Source organism: Phaseolus vulgaris, chromosome 7 (assembly GCF_051622355.1).
Source record: "Phaseolus vulgaris cultivar YP4 chromosome 7, ASM5162235v1, whole genome shotgun sequence".
Classification (NCBI taxonomy): domain Eukaryota; kingdom Viridiplantae; phylum Streptophyta; class Magnoliopsida; order Fabales; family Fabaceae; genus Phaseolus; species Phaseolus vulgaris.
Genome location: NC_143504.1, coordinates 3,224,806 through 3,240,366, shown reverse-complemented (window position 1 = coordinate 3,240,366; position 15,561 = coordinate 3,224,806). Strand labels below are relative to the sequence as shown.

Below are 15,561 nucleotides of genomic sequence, written 5' to 3'. Positions count from 1 at the left end.
TAATGATATGTCGACTTCATTTTAATTAGAGATAAATAGTTTAAATTGTTTAGTCTGAATATAATATTAGCCATCTAATTTCTTTTCTTAATCCTCAATACACTGAACTGATATTTGATCTGTATGTTAAAGGAGTCAAACTAGCAGACGTTCCATTCATTTAGTTTAACAGTCGGTTCAATATTTACGTATACGTATCAACCAAAACACACAAAAAAGTCCCATTGTAAAAATGGTTTATTCTGTCGCAAATCCAAATCTGAGTTTATGAAAAAGTTATTCAACAAAAAGACTTTATGTTTGGAAGCTATTCTAGTCTTGCTTATAACTAGAGACAGCTCCATCACTAGTCGACCTTTGGCTCAGTGCCAACTTTAATGTCCATTTATCGATTACATGCGACGTGATAATACAGGCATTAATAAAACAGTGCAATGGTGCAACAAATCAACCATTGGAAGTTTTACTCAACTTTCCTAAGCCCGGTATATTTGTCCTATATTTGGACCCCCAAAGTGGTATTAGACTAATACAAAATTGTTCTTTATTGTACATTCCATGCTGAGATGCTTGATACACAGCAAAGGTAATGAACAAATATTGAGTATAATTCAAAATAAAAAATGATACAACACTAACCAAATTCCATTTTTATCAAAAGTTCTTCAATATCTTATCTGCAGATACTCCATCAGCAACAAGAATTGATGTCACCTCCTGTAACAATAATGTACTGAAGTGTTATGCATTGGAACCAAGATAAAAAGAAAACAAGTAACGAAATATTTGACACTCCAAAATTGATGAATATATCTTGAAACAAACGAAAACAAAACATAAATCATGGATCAATTCAAGGTTTTATCCATAAAAAATGGTATTGTTGTTAGTATTTCTCAATTCTCATTTAACACCTGTTTTGATAGAAATAGTGGTGGGCTACACTTGAAGCATTTCCACTCTCAAATGGTGAAAAATGCAGGGGAAACACGTTGGCACTTGACTGTGTGCTGGGAAATGACATCCGAAAATGAATTTTTATTGTCTTTATTTCTCTTACCAAACATCTTTATATTTATTATATTTTTCACTTATTTTCACTCACTTCATATTTTTTTCCCTATTTCTATTCACCTTATCTCTCCCCTGTATCCTCCCTCCGTACTAGACACAGCTTATTCTAAAAACATTGGCTAACGTATTCTTAGCAGCATTGATAGCATACAGTGTTATCAATGGCCGATGGCAGAATACAACAGAAGACCAAAATTGTACCATATAAACATGACATTGTGGCCCATGGTGTTTTCCATGGCAGGCCTCCTTTCACAAATTGCCTATTGTTGGCAAAAAAAATCCACCAACCCTGCCGCTATAGTTGCCATTTAACAACAACACTGATAACAGATCTAATAGTTGTTTGTGTTGTAGACAATAATTTTAACAATGTCGCATATCCCTTTCCCACAAACTCTGGAGCACCCTCTCTCACTGACCATGGTCTGTTCACTATATAGAAGCTATTGCATAGCACAACAACCAAATTCAATTTGAGTTAGTCCAGTTCAGCACTTCTCCAATGAACCTTATTTTCTATTAGTTGCACAGTTCTTTCACTAAGTTTGAGAAAATAAAAAAATCAGAGAGGGTAAGGAAAGGAGAATGAAAACAAGTAAAATATAATCAACAGGATGCATGACCTGCGGAACTACCTTGTCTTTTCAGAATATTTCAGAGAACGAAAACATAAATCTTGGAGGATGAAAACATTAGTATCTTTCTATTATTCTCCACATAGGTTCTCATTCTCATCGAACGAGAATGAAAACAAGTAGAATGCAATTCATTTGTTTTTAGTAACCTGATTGTTTTGAATTTATTTTCTATAATTATTTAACTTTAGTCGTTTGGCTCTACCTAAGGAGGAAACGTTTAATAACCTACATGCTAATTTTATTTCTAATTGAGTGCTATTCCGTGGAGGTTGGTTTCCTCAAATCAACCATTATTGTATCTTTCTCTCATTCTCTACATGCTAATATAATCTTTCTTATTCTTAGATTGATAAAAATTATTGGAAATCACAATTTTTTGTTTAAAAAATTGCTAGAACTCCTCTTCTTCCTATAAGATAACTAGGAAAGACAGTGGTAATTGACAGAAGGTTGCAACAATGGAAAGTTAATAAACACGCAACAAACACGTCTCATAACTATGCAGATTGACAGGTAAAGCTGAGGTCTAATAACACACCTCGGTCATCTGTTTCTGCCCACAAAGTACAGCACCGGTCGCCAGAGGGTTAGATATCTGCTTTGCTTTTGAAAATGCAGCCTGTGAATACAACCATGTGTGCAAACAATCATTGCCTGTGAAGGAAATAATGTGAAACTTAAATCCTGAGCTCAAGCACTTTACCTGAACATAGCCACTTTCCCCAGTCCAACCATCATCAGGTTGAGACAATACAGGAAAAATCTTCACACCAGAAGATTCCCAGTCTTTAAATCTATCCTATAACATAAAACAAGATTGCTATTAAAGCAGCTCTGATTAAAAGTAGTTCAACCATTCCTTTCATTAAGATAAAAAACAACTGAAATAACCTGATAAGCCATTCTCTGTAGGTTCCTGGCCCCATAATATAGTCTTACATCAGACCTATTCCCCGCATCAAACCCTGACTCAATAAGAGACCGAATTGGACTGCACACAACAAAGTAAACGGTCAGACTCAGACCAAATCTCAAAGAGAATTCATGGAAAATCTAGGATTAAGGTTATGTTAAACTTACCAATAAGCACTTCCAGAAGAAAAACAACACTATAAATTGAGCTTCTTTGACACAAAAATATAGTAAAAGTCTTTTTAGACAAACTTTCTCCATAAAGACTTTTTAAGAGAAAAAAATAAGAAGAAAAAATGAAATTAGAGAAATCTTTCGGGGAATCTTCTACGAATTAGTTTATGCATTAACTAATTTTAACTTCAGGAAAAAATCATCTATTTTATTCTCCTAAAAGTCCCTGTGAAGAACTTTGTTTAAACAATCCTAATTTATATAACTATTTTAAAGGTTTTTTCATCATACTCCTCCAAAAATTGGGGAGCATAAGTTTAACATTCAGGAAGCTTAATTCATATTTTCTTCTCCTGCAATTGTTCGTAGACAAATGTATCCGAACAAAATGCATTAATGTCAATAAATGCAATGCAAGATTTTAAAATCTGGTAGCAACAACTGCAACTGTAACATAAAGGTTTTTGAAGTCTATGCTCCGCCATTAGGGTCGAATCAATCGCGTTTACTGAAGAATTTTGATAGAACCCAAAATGATTCATGGGCCCAAAAGAATGTTCAAGCTGATCCAGGTTTACATAGGCCTAGAATATGGCGGGTGTACACTAGGAGAAACAGAATTGAAAAGGCTAACAGAGCATGATGAGGTGGCACAGAGAGAGAGAGAAAGAAAAGGTTGGGTGATAGTTAGTTACGGGATTTGTGGGTGTGTGAGGCGTGTATCCTTATAGGCACAGCCTAGCATGAGAATGGGGGGAGAGAAAGAATATTGCAGTTTTGCAGAATGGAGAATGCTAATTCTCTATAGGAGCATAGCTCTGGACAGTAGCCTCCTACTGTATTTTCCCTTTTTCAGTATCCATAATATACCACGTTTACCTCATTTCTCTTATTTTCTGTGTTGGTCTGTATCAAACTGGTCCGACCTGCCGGATCTGCGAGGAAGAAACCAGTGCTAGGAGGTGTGACAATTCTGACGAATGCCACCGAAGAAGATGGAAGCCAAAGTATCTGCTCTGGAAAATGAAGTTGCTAACCTACGTGCAACACTCAACACAATGCAATTGAAGGCTGAGAGTAACCAGGAACAACTATTGGCGATGCTGAGCCAGAGTTTGCAATTGAAGCGGACTGATGGAGACAAGGAGACAGGCAATAGCGGAAACAAGAATCGGAACGGTGAGGAAAGAGGAGATTCCGGCGGACCGACGTTTGGCTCAGGATGGTTGAAGCTGAACGGAGAACTGTTGGACGAGTTTCGTCAATCAGTGAAGAAGGTCGAACTGCCGATGTTCACTGGTGAAGACCCTGCTGGATGGATTGCTAGAGCAGAGGTCTATTTTCATGTCATGGAAACCAGTCCTGAGGTACGAGTGAACTTAGCCCATCTTTGTACGGAGGGATCTACAATTCATTTCTTCAATTCTCTGCTGCATCTGGATTCTGGTTTGACTTGGGAGAAACTCATCCAAGAGTTGCTGGAGCGTTATGGAAGCACTAGTGAGGGAGATGTCTTTGAACAATTGTCTTCACTCCAGCAGAATGGTTCAGTGGACACCTACGTTCTGGAATTTGAACGTTTAATAGCCCAGATCCCAAAATTACCAGATGAACAATATTTTGGGTATTTCATCCATGGGTTGTGCGATGATATTCGTGCGAGAGTGAGGAGTATGCGTGCGATGGGGCCGTTGCCACGTTCACGCCTCATTACATTGGCGAAGGCAGTAGAGAACGAGTTGCAGGGTCGCAATCGGGTTGCCACTGGGTCGAAAGGTATGGGTCCCCGATTCGGGTATGGGTCTGGTCAATACAATAAGTCGACCCACCCCACTATGAATGGGCCAGTTTCTGTGGGCCGTGAACAGGGTCAAGGCTGGGTAATGATCCAAAACAACGATGAAAAACAGGGGCGGCTACCAGCGACAGAAAAATCACGTGCAACACAGAAGGATCGTGGAATTCGCCATCTTCCTTACCAGGAACTTTTGGAAAGAAGGCAGAAAGGGTTATGCTATAAGTGTGGGGGGAAATTTCACCCCCTTCACCAATGTCCGGATAAACAATTGAGGATAATGGTGTTAGAAGAATCTGAGGAAGAAGGTGAAGCGCAGGCTTTGATTTCAACGGAGATGGAAGAAGAGAACCTGGAAATTGATGGTGAATGCACTGTATTGAGCCTGCAGACATGTACTGTTCAACCCCAGACAATGAAATTGGAAGGTGCAATTAAGGGAGTACCCATTGTGATTTTAGTTGACAGTGGGGCAACACACAACTTCATTTCTAAGAGGTTGGTTCAAACCATGGGATGGGAAGTGGAACTCACTAAGGAAATGAGAATTCGCTTGGGAGATGGTCATAAGGTTGTAGCCAGAGGAGAATGTAAGCAGGTGGAAATTGAATTAGAGGGAATTAAATTATTTGTGGATACCTTGCTGTTTGATTTAGAAGGCATTGATGTGGTTTTGGGCATGTCGTGGCTGGCTACCTTAGGAGAAATGGTGGTGGATTGGGGAAAGCAGACCATGAGATTCCAACACAACAAAGAGTGGGTCATGGTACAGGGACAGAGCACAAAACATATTGCACAAATAGCTTTACAAAGCTTTGTGGGAAACACACGTAAGTGGGTTGAGGAATGGTTTTTTGCCTCTGAATTGGTGCCCCAGAACAGAGTTGCACAGACCACTGAGATGACGAGTTTGACTCCAATTCAGAAACAGCAGCTCGACTATTTATTGGAGCAGTTTGCAGAAATTTTTACAACGCCCGTTGGACTACCACCAAGGCGACAAATAGAACACAGAATCAACCTGTTGGAAGGACAAGGTCCGGTAAATGTTCGATCCTATCGCTATTCCCATCATCACAAAGATGAAATAGAAAAACAGACCAAAGAATTACTGCAAGCAGGGTTAGTACGCCACAGTCAGAGTGCTTTTTCTAGCCCTGTTATTCTGGTGAAGAAGAAGGATGGATCGTGGCGAATGTGTGTGGATTATAGGGCTTTGAATAAAGCAACCGTGCCGGATAAGTTTCCAATTCCCGTGATTGATGAGTTGCTTGATGAGTTGCACGGAGCTATGTATTTTTCCAAGCTTGACCTCAGATCCGGGTATCACCAAGTGTTGGTGCGAGGTGAAGATGTCCACAAGACGGCGTTCCGCACACATGAGGGGCACTACGAGTATTTGGTAATGCCTTTTGGCCTGATGAATGCTCCGTCTACGTTTCAGTCCCTAATGAATGAGGTGTTTCGAGCCATGCTTAGAAGATTTGTGTTGGTTTTCTTCGATGATATACTGGTATACAGTCACGATTGGCCATCCCATCTTCAGCATCTTTCCACAGTGTTAAGGATCTTACGTGACCAGAAGTTGGTTGTCAACAGGAAGAAGTGCGCTTTTGCTCAGTGTTCAATAGAGTATTTGGGTCATGTGGTTTCTCAACAAGGGGTGACTATGGATCCTGCCAAGATTGCTAGTATCATCAATTGGCCAACTCCCAAAAATGTGAAAGGTGTGCGAGGCTTTCTGGGACTTACCGGATATTACCGGAAATTTGTCAAGGACTACGGGAGGATAGCACGTCCCCTGACGGAGCTGACCAAGAAAGATGGATTCACCTGGAATCCTAGATCTCAGCTAGCATTTGACACTTTGAAGATAAAGATGACAACAGCCCCAGTTCTTGCTCTACCTGATTTTTCACAACCTTTCATCATTGAAAGTGATGCTTCGGGCTGTGGAGTAGGGGCAATTCTTATGCAGAATTCCAGACCTGTGGCTTTTTTTAGCAAGGCTTTGAGTGAAAGAAATCAGACAAAGTCAGCATATGAAAAGAAATTGATGGCAATTGTCTTGGCTGTGCAGCACTGGCGCCCTTATTTGTTAGGTAGGCAATTTATTGTATATACTGATCAAAAGAGTCTGCGGCAGCTATTGCATCAGCGGATTTCCACCATGGACCAACAGAATTGGGCTGCCAAGCTTTTGGGGTACCAGTTTGACATTGTTTATAAACCAGGGGCCACGAACGGAGGGGCAGATGCTTTGTCCAGAATGTACGAGACAGGGGAGTTGCATTCTTTAATTTCTTACCCTGTGTGGAGTGACGGAGGGCAGTTAATGGAGGAGGTTCATCAAGATGAGGCTTTGGCTACTATCATTGCAGCACTCAAAGCAAATACCACAAGTAAACCTGGTTTCTCATATAGAGAAGGGGTTTTATACTATGAAGGGCGCTTAGTAATTTCAGCTCAGTCCATGTGGATCCCAAAGCTGTTTCACGAATTCCATGCCACCCCTCAAGGAGGGCATTCGGGTTTTTACCGTACCTACAGGAAGTTGGCTGCCAACATCTATTGGATAGGGATGAAACGAGCTGTTCAAGAATACGTCAGGAGTTGTGATGTTTGTCAGAGGCAGAAGTACTTGGCAACCACTCCCGGTGGATTATTACAGCCTCTACCTATTCCAGAAAAAATTTGGGATGACTTATCCATGGATTTTATCAATGGATTACCAAAGGTGAAGGGAATTGACTCGGTGTTTGTGGTCGTGGACCGCCTATCCAAGTATGCTCATTTTATTCCCCTCAAGCATCCGTACACAGCTAGAGTGGTAGCAGAACACTTTACCAAGGAAGTGGTTCGTTTACATGGAACACCGAAGTCTATTGTAAGTGACCGCGATCCTATCTTTGTCAGCAACTTTTGGAAGGAGTTGTTCAAGTTGCAGGGAACTCACCTTACCATGAGTACAGCTTATCATCCCGAAACGGATGGACAAACAGAGGTCGTTAACCGTTGCTTAGAGACGTACTTACGGTGTTTTATTGCTGACCAGCCACGAACATGGATCCAGTGGGTGCATTGGGCGGAGTATTGGTATAATACTACCTTTCATGAGTCCATTGGGGTCACCCCATTTGAGATCGTTTATGGACGCAAACCCCCAACTTTACTTCAATTTGCTGTCGGAGAAACTAAGGTAGAGGCTGTTCAGCAGGAGCTGTTGGACCGGGATGAAGCGTTACGACAATTAAAAGGCCACTTACTCAGAGCACAAGTTAGGATGAAGGCTCAAGCTGATAAGAAGCGACATGACCAGAAATTTGAAGTGGGGGATTGGGTTTTTGTGAAATTACGTCCACATAGACAACAATCCGTAGCTCATCGAATCAATCCTAAATTGTCTGCTAGATTTTATGGACCTTTCCAAGTGTTGGAATGCATTGGTTCAGTTGCTTACAAGCTTCAACTACCTAACAGCTCACGTATTCATCCAGTATTTCATGTGTCCTTACTGAAGAAAGCAGTGGGAACTTGCCAGGTGGAGAAAGACCTTCCTGAGAGTCTGTCTGGTGAAATTGTTGAGACAGCAGAACCAGAATTGGTGTTAGCTAGCAGAACAGAGTATCGGCAGGACGACGAGGTGAAGCAGTGTTTGATCAAGTGGCAAGGCAAATCAAAAGATGAAGCAACATGGGAAGATGAACTCACAATTCTCAATCAATTTCCCGCATTTAACCTTGAGGACAAGGTTGTATCTCAAGAAGGTGGAATTGATAGAACCCAAAATGATTCATGGGCCCAAAAGAATGTTCAAGCTGATCCAGGTTTACATAGGCCTAGAATATGGCGTGTGTACACTAGGAGAAACAGAATTGAAAAGGCTAACAGAGCATGATGAGGTGGCACAGAGAGAGAGAGAGAAAGAAAAGGTTGGGTGATAGTTAGTTACGGGATTTGTGGGTGTGTGAGGCGTGTATCCTTATAGGCACAGCCTAGCATGAGAATGGGGGGAGAGAAAGAATATTGCAGTTTTGCAGAATGGAGAATGCTAATTCTCTATAGGAGCATAGCTCTGGACAGTAGCCTCCTACTGTATTTTCCCTTTTTCAGTATCCATAATATACCACGTTTACCTCATTTCTCTTATTTTCTGTGTTGGTCTGTATCAAATTTTGCATGATATCAAGGATCATGAGGAAACTATAATAATCTAAAACTTCCATTGCCATGCAGCATGAGTTTGTAACCACATAAATTCAATGTTCTAAGAAGGAATAAAACAAATGGAAACATTTCAAAAAGATAACCACAAAATGATGGCAAAACGGTAAATTGCAAACTGACCTAATTCCAGATCCAGTGGCGAAGACGATAACGGTTCCATATTTCTCGGGCGGCTCGATCCGATCGATGTTGAATCCGTTTCCCATGACTTGGCTGAGTTCAACCACATCGCCTCTCTTCAACGCGCACAGCGCTTCCGCGGTGGACCCTGCCACGCTCTTCACGAGGAACTCGAACACGCCATGCTTCGCGGCCAGCTTCGGCGGCGATGCAATGGCGAGGAACGAGGGCTTGGACGCGTCGGGTAGGCGGAGCTGGAGGTACTGCCCGGCGAGCGTGTGGGACGCGGCGAGGTCAGGCGCGTCAGACACGTCGATGGCGATGTGGAAGAGCGACTCGGCGGCGTGCTCGACCTCGGAGAGTGGGGCCGGGGTCCAGACGGTAGTGTCCTGACGGACGGCAGCGGAAACGGTGGCGAGGCGGCGGCGGGAGCGAAGGTTTAGATGGAAGCGGCGTAGGATGGACATGGAGGGGCTAAAGTGCGCATGGGGGTGGAGGGTAAGCGAGGGTGACGGTGAGATAAAGAGTGACATGGTGTTTTTGAACGTAATTTTGTTGTGGTTAGGTCACGTGGAGGGTTCGGTCAGAGTAGAAAGAGGCGGCGGAAGGGGCGGGTAATGATAAAGTGCGCCCCTGGTGAATTAAGGATAATGAGAGTTCCACGTGTCATGTTTCTTCGCCGTCTTGTCCCACACAGTTGGAACGAAGATGAGTCCTGGTTGGCTACCACTAATTGGCTCAAAATAAAAATATCTTTTAATAAGTTAGTTTTTCTTCATATTTATTTATTTATTTTAATTCTTTATCATGAAAGAAAATATATTTTTATTTTAAGAATAGTATGATAGTTTAGATATGCATAATACTAAAAGAAATAAACTGGATAATGATTGAAATGCACGCTATAGTTATAATAAAAATTAAATTAAATTAAATAAATCTGTTATCTGTCAATATTAATGTTTCGAAATAGAATTTTGGAATAATGGAAATAAACATCATTGGATATTGATCTCTAAATCATAGAACTTCAACCCATTTTCCTAGGACACCTTAGGTGTCTTAAACCACACATTTTGAGTCCATAAGACTCTTAAGTGTTCCAAAATCTTATTCACAGTATTAATTCAAAAGGATTCAAGAGAAAAACATGGAGTTGTAATGAAATCGATATTTCTGTGGAATTGGGACACCCTATTCAACAAAAACGGCTATATAATTTCTTATTTATTATAGTATAAAAGAACAATCTCTTAAAAATAAGTATAAAGCAATTCTTTAATTAATATTAAAAATTATTCAAGGCATTAATAAAATAAAATAATGGAAACAGTTGAATAAGGATGTAATAAGAAATTGGACAGGGATAAATCCTTTGATTAAGGAAATACTGATACTAATATGTAAAAACATTTTTACAATATCCAAGCACATATTGATTATTTATACAATATTATATATTATATATTATATATAATAATACAAATGATATAAATATAATATGTGTGTAATTATTAATATCACTAATAAAGTTTACAATAAGAATATACTTTAAAATTTTAATAGTCTTCAATGTATAAATTTATAAATAATCAGTCTTGATCCATATTTTTACCTCAACTTATAAGTAATAAAAAAAATAGTTTTTTCAATAGAAATATCATAGTTGTATATCAATTTTCTTTGAATTAGTTTAATTGTTACATTTTTACAAATTAATTGTTTTTTTTTTCAAAATTAAATTGTTATTTAAAAAAAAAGTGATCACATCCAATTCGATAGAAAAATAATTATTTTATTATTATTTGGTTGAAACTTCTAAATAACTTTATTTTCTGTATTATTTTTTTATTGCTTACTTATATCTTCTTAAAAAATCTTTCTGACTTTTTCTCTTGTAGCAACTTAAGAAACTATTTGTATGTTCATTTTTAATATAATAGCTTATTGTTTGTTTAAAAAAATAATTTCTTTAATATTGATCTCTTGAAAACAACCAAAAATTTTGTTATGAACAAGACCTAGAACTTTAAAACAGGACACTTAAATAGACTTTCAAGTTATACAGAATTTAAAGATATTACTAATGCTTAAAAAAAATTAACTTAGAAAAATCAGGTTTTGGGTCACTCAAATTTTTCGTGAAGGAAATGTTTGATAAGTTATTTAATTTATGACTTATTCATAGAGAATCATTTCATTGGTATAATAGATTTTCATCTATTATGTTGTTATAATTCTTTATGAATAGGTATAGTTTATTTATATATCGTTTTGTTAACATATGGATTGTCTAGCTGAGATGTCAAATTGCATAGTAATAACTAAGTATTTTTATAAGAAAAAAAATTAACTCGCATACTGTAAGTAATAGAAATTTTTTTACTTAATTAAGGTAATCTTATTATTTGTATAATCTGTTCTTAAAAACCAGATACAATTTCGGAAGTGATCTTGGGTGACTGGTGTTTTCTGTCTGTTACCTTTCGAAATCAGTGTTTCCACTTTGAGTAAATCATTCATGCTGCAGAAGAAATAATAGAAAATCAGAAAGCAATTTTAAGAGATAATTGAGAGAGTAATAATATTAACAATTGCAATGTTAGTCATTATGATGAATGTTGAACCTATTAGACAGGTTTTGGAACACAACAGAATGTAAGCAGAAGTTACAAACTTAGAGACGTATAGAATGAGACCATTTTTGTCCTGATTTTCTTGCTGCAGCTTCTTCGGACCCTTGGACGTGAAGACCAAAGATAAACTTATTTCGAAATCACTCTTTAATGTAAAATTTGGCAAAATTTTTTAACGAAACTAAAATATGAAATTCTACAAGGCCAAAAACTTATTCAGCTCTTTAATTTACATATAGCACAAACTAAAATATTTTTATGAAAAAAAATAGAAGAAAAACCAACTAAATAATCCTACTATGTATGTATGTATGTATGTTAGAACTAGAGGGGCTGTGGAGTTCCACAAAAACACATTTTAAGTTAACTTGAAACAATAACTATAAGAGTCTGATTAAGCTTCATTTTCAAGTTTCAAAAAGGCAATAAAGAGATTGAGCTCGTACTTCTCATGCATGGAGAGTCAATCCGGTCATGAAAATCGGCCTTTGAATGATGGGCTACTCATACCAGTCCATTGTCTGCTGATATTTCACTATTGAATAATCTCTTCTTTGCCTTCATAGCCTGCATTAGTATTTAGTAAGACCACACAATTAAAACAAACGCATAAAATGGCATAGTACCCTTCAACAAGGGCATTCATCAATATTAAGCACCAAACAAGAAATAGTAATATATACCTGTTGTTCCCAATCTATGCAACTTGTTATGGTAGAAAGTAGAATACATTGAACAAAAGCACCGACTTGTACACCAATCCAGAGTCCTTTGCCTCTCATTTTAGCCAAAAATGCGAGCGAGGCAGCAACAGGAATCCCACAGAGGTAGAATGCCCCAAGATTCACATAAACCCCTATATGTTGCCATCCACAACCTCTAGCAACCCCTAGCCAAAGTATGTAAAGCAAATTGAGACAACCGTTCTCTTTTATATAAAATTTGCTTAAACAATAGACGAGGGGATTTTACCTGAGAGAACACCTTGTACGCTGTCCAGTATAACAGATATGCAAACCAGAGGAGCCATGGCAGTGACATAATCAACAACTTCCTTCTCATTGCTGAAAACATAACCAAAAACACGGCGACAGAAAAAGAGGGTTCCGCTAACTACAGTTGCCTCCATGATTGCAAAAGAGATTGCACCCAACATAGCAACACGGGCAGCATGTGGATTACCTGCTCCTAATTCATTTGAAATCCTTGTGCTACACAATTAGAGAAAGGAAAGATAATTGGTTTATGATGTATAGATTGTGACATGCAAAATAGTTAGAAATAACTGTTTATGATGTCACCTAGCTGCAGCAGAGATTCCCAAAGGTATTGCAAAGAGAGTGGAAATAGTGTTGAGACTGTAGAAAAAAGACAATGAATCACGTTAACTCACGAAATGTTATAGTGAGTTGCAGTTCAAGGATGGCCTTAAAAGTCTACATGACATGTTGAAACTAAGAAATGAATGTAGCAAACATACCAAACAGATAGAACTGAAGTTTCAAGTTGTGGATTTGGCAACAGCCCAGACAGCAAGATAAGCAGCTCAAACGACCACCATTCCATGCTAAAATGAACATTACATGAAAAAACATTAAAACGAATCATTTTATAATTGCGTAGATGAATATGTATATATACAACTTGAAAAAGGAAGAATCACCAAATCATCACTGCAGAAGGGATCGCAAAGCGAAGGAACTCCCAAATTCCTTGGAACAGCTCCATAGTTATGGGTGCACGCGTTTTTGCACATGCAGGAGAGTATCTCATATACAATCCAAGAAAAATCACATTTAACCATAATGATATGCTCATTGCCAATGCTCCCCCAATGTTATTCAGTGCAGTCTTGAACACCAAAGCCCAACAAAGAGGTATGTGGATACATAGAGTGACACAAGAAATTCCAAGCATTGGAAGAGTCAGACTTTGCATTTGAAAATATCGAACTATCGGTCCCATAATTGCATATGCAAAAAGTGCAGGAAGAAGCCAAATTAAGAATTTTCCTGCTTCATGTGCAATTAGAGGGTCCTGGCCGATGGAAACCAGTATCTTTTCCATGTTGATCCAGATGAAAGTCAGGGGAAGACAAACGATTGTGAGAGAGAATATGGCAGAGTATGTTTGCACTCCAAACTTTTTATATTGCTGAGCGCCATATGCCTGTCCACAAATAGTTTCCAGTCCACTAGCCATCCCCGTCTGTCAGCATTTGCAAATTGAGATTGCACTGAGTTAGTTAGGAAATAAAATCAAGATGAATTTGAGGAAGCTAACATGACAGAAATCGTTCACAAAGAAGATAAACTTAATCACTCAAAGCATCAGATTTCATTGCAGTCGATTCAGTGATTTATATTTATTACTACCTTTTAGCATCATTGAACTTGTACTTCGAAAATAATGTAACAATGTAGTTCTACTTAGATCATAAAAGTAAGCCAACCATTAGGAATATGTACACATTTGGATATTTACATAATGTGATAGTTGTGTTGACCATTATGGTCTTGAGGTAGATTGATGTTAACTATTAGGGAAAGCACATAACTGTGAAGAGCAAAACGAGAGAAACATATAGTTGAGTTTAGCTTAATACAATAACACTGAAACCAGTAACGGCGGCAAGAGAGATGGCTAAGGCGGCGCCGGAGAGATAGAGCTCATCAGCTAGGTGACCAACCATCATGAGTGACACAACCTGCAACAAACTCTGGGAAACAGTCACAATCGCCATAGGTCCTGCTATCCAAAAGATCTTTTTCATTTCTTCACCAAAACCATCCCATGTAACTTTCTGCTTCTCACTTCCTTTTGCTAACAAGTTATCTTCCATGTTGTTCTCTCCTACTAGTGACCACCAAGATTTGAGTTGGTATGAAAGACCCTTGCCTCTGCTTCTCAATCAATCACAAACTGCATACACTCACATTCTTTGCCTCTTTAATCAAGTCTGCGGACAGAAAAATATGACAATGACCAATCATTTTGATAGCAGTCAAACACAAAAACTACTTTAGAATTTATATCTAGCAAGATTCCTTACAATAAAAAAAAAATACTATGAAAATTAAACCATTAACTAATTTAACTTCAAGTAGCTCCAAAATCATAGATTATAGATTTCAAATCTCTGAATTATATAGATTTCAAATCTCTGTTAAAAATCTCATATACACTATCAACAATAATATTTTACAGTACATAATTGGTGTAAATTATTAAATTGTAAACTGATTTTTGTAAAGTTAAACTGAACTTAAATTCCAATACTTAATAGTGATAATAATTTTTTTATTTCTTGAGATTTTTTTGCTGTGATAATGAACTAAAAGGTTATTTTTATGGTAATTTGTAATTAAATAACAGTGAGAAAATTATATTGATTATCCATAGAAGCTAAACTCGATACTACAAGTGCTCAAAAATGAAGACATGAAAATATTATATGAGGAATTGGAACCTGAGTTTTGGCGTGCTCCAGTGTGCAGCGAACCCAGATAGTCCACTTCACACGATGAATGGAGAAGAAACAATAATCGAAAGAGACAATGGTCTTCAAAATGCATGTTGGTCTATCATGGGCCTTGCTATATGGGCCACCCGATTCATTTCTTCAACCAGACCATTCCCAATAATAATTTTGGATTCAGAGAGAGGGAAAAATTTATGAAAAAGGAAAATGATAGATTTGAGAGAAGAAAAAAAAGGGGTAAAGTGATTTGTTTGAATTAAATAAAATGAAAGAGAAATTAAAGAAAAAGTTTTAAAAAGTTTGTAATTAAAATGATCGATAAAAAATACGAATAATTTAACTTTTGATATATGCAAAATTGTTGAAAAAATTAAATAAAATTTGAATATAAATAATTGTAAAAAATTTAAGTGAATTTATAAATTTTGTAAAACAATAAAATAAATTAAAATTGGTGTGAAAATTCAACCTCTAATTCATAGTAAACATAAAATTGTACAA

The 15,561-nt window shown here is 37.8% G+C and overlaps 2 protein-coding genes across 2 annotated transcripts; both read right to left on the bottom strand.

The window, feature by feature from the left end:
* Positions 1 to 222: 222 nt before the first annotated feature.
* On the bottom strand, positions 223 to 10,117 carry LOC137828092 (FAD/NAD(P)-binding oxidoreductase). The gene is made up of 5 exons (XM_068634516.2): positions 8,944 to 10,117; positions 2,607 to 2,706; positions 2,419 to 2,514; positions 2,254 to 2,334; positions 223 to 717 (listed from the first exon to the last, which is right to left on the bottom strand). The coding sequence occupies exons 1-5, from the start codon at positions 9,474 to 9,476 to the stop codon at positions 655 to 657; spliced, it is 873 nt and encodes a 290-aa protein (XP_068490617.1). The 5' UTR covers positions 9,477 to 10,117; the 3' UTR covers positions 223 to 654.
* Positions 10,118 to 11,315: 1,198 nt separating this feature from the next.
* On the bottom strand, positions 11,316 to 15,176 carry LOC137828088 (protein DETOXIFICATION 12). Its single transcript, XM_068634507.2, has 9 exons — positions 15,049 to 15,176; positions 14,185 to 14,538; positions 13,243 to 13,787; positions 13,060 to 13,146; positions 12,881 to 12,937; positions 12,552 to 12,790; positions 12,263 to 12,468; positions 12,026 to 12,146; positions 11,316 to 11,467 (listed from the first exon to the last, which is right to left on the bottom strand). Exons 2-8 carry the CDS (start codon positions 14,419 to 14,421, stop codon positions 12,084 to 12,086), a joined length of 1,434 nt encoding a protein of 477 aa, XP_068490608.1. The 5' UTR covers positions 14,422 to 14,538; positions 15,049 to 15,176; the 3' UTR covers positions 11,316 to 11,467; positions 12,026 to 12,083.
* Positions 15,177 to 15,561: the final 385 nt, after the last annotated feature.

Excerpts from the sequence above, each read along its gene's own strand:
- LOC137828092 (XM_068634516.2), bottom strand. The coding sequence starts at position 9,476 with ATGTCACTCTTTATCTCACCGTCACCCTCGCTTACCCTCCACCCCCAT. Across the intron at positions 2,515-2,606 it reads TACAGAGAATGGCTTATCAG|GATAGATTTAAAGACTGGGA; the intron begins GTTATTTCAGTT and ends TTTATGTTATAG. Across the intron at positions 718-2,253 it reads GGCAGAAACAGATGACCGAG|GAGGTGACATCAATTCTTGT; the intron begins GTGTGTTATTAG and ends TTATTGTTACAG.
- LOC137828088 (XM_068634507.2), bottom strand. The coding sequence starts at position 14,421 with ATGGAAGATAACTTGTTAGCAAAAGGAAGTGAGAAGCAGAAAGTTACA. Across the intron at positions 12,469-12,551 it reads CGTACAAGGTGTTCTCTCAG|GGGTTGCTAGAGGTTGTGGA; the intron begins GTAAAATCCCCT and ends TACTTTGGCTAG. Across the intron at positions 12,147-12,262 it reads GCATAGATTGGGAACAACAG|GCTATGAAGGCAAAGAAGAG; the intron begins GTATATATTACT and ends ATACTAATGCAG.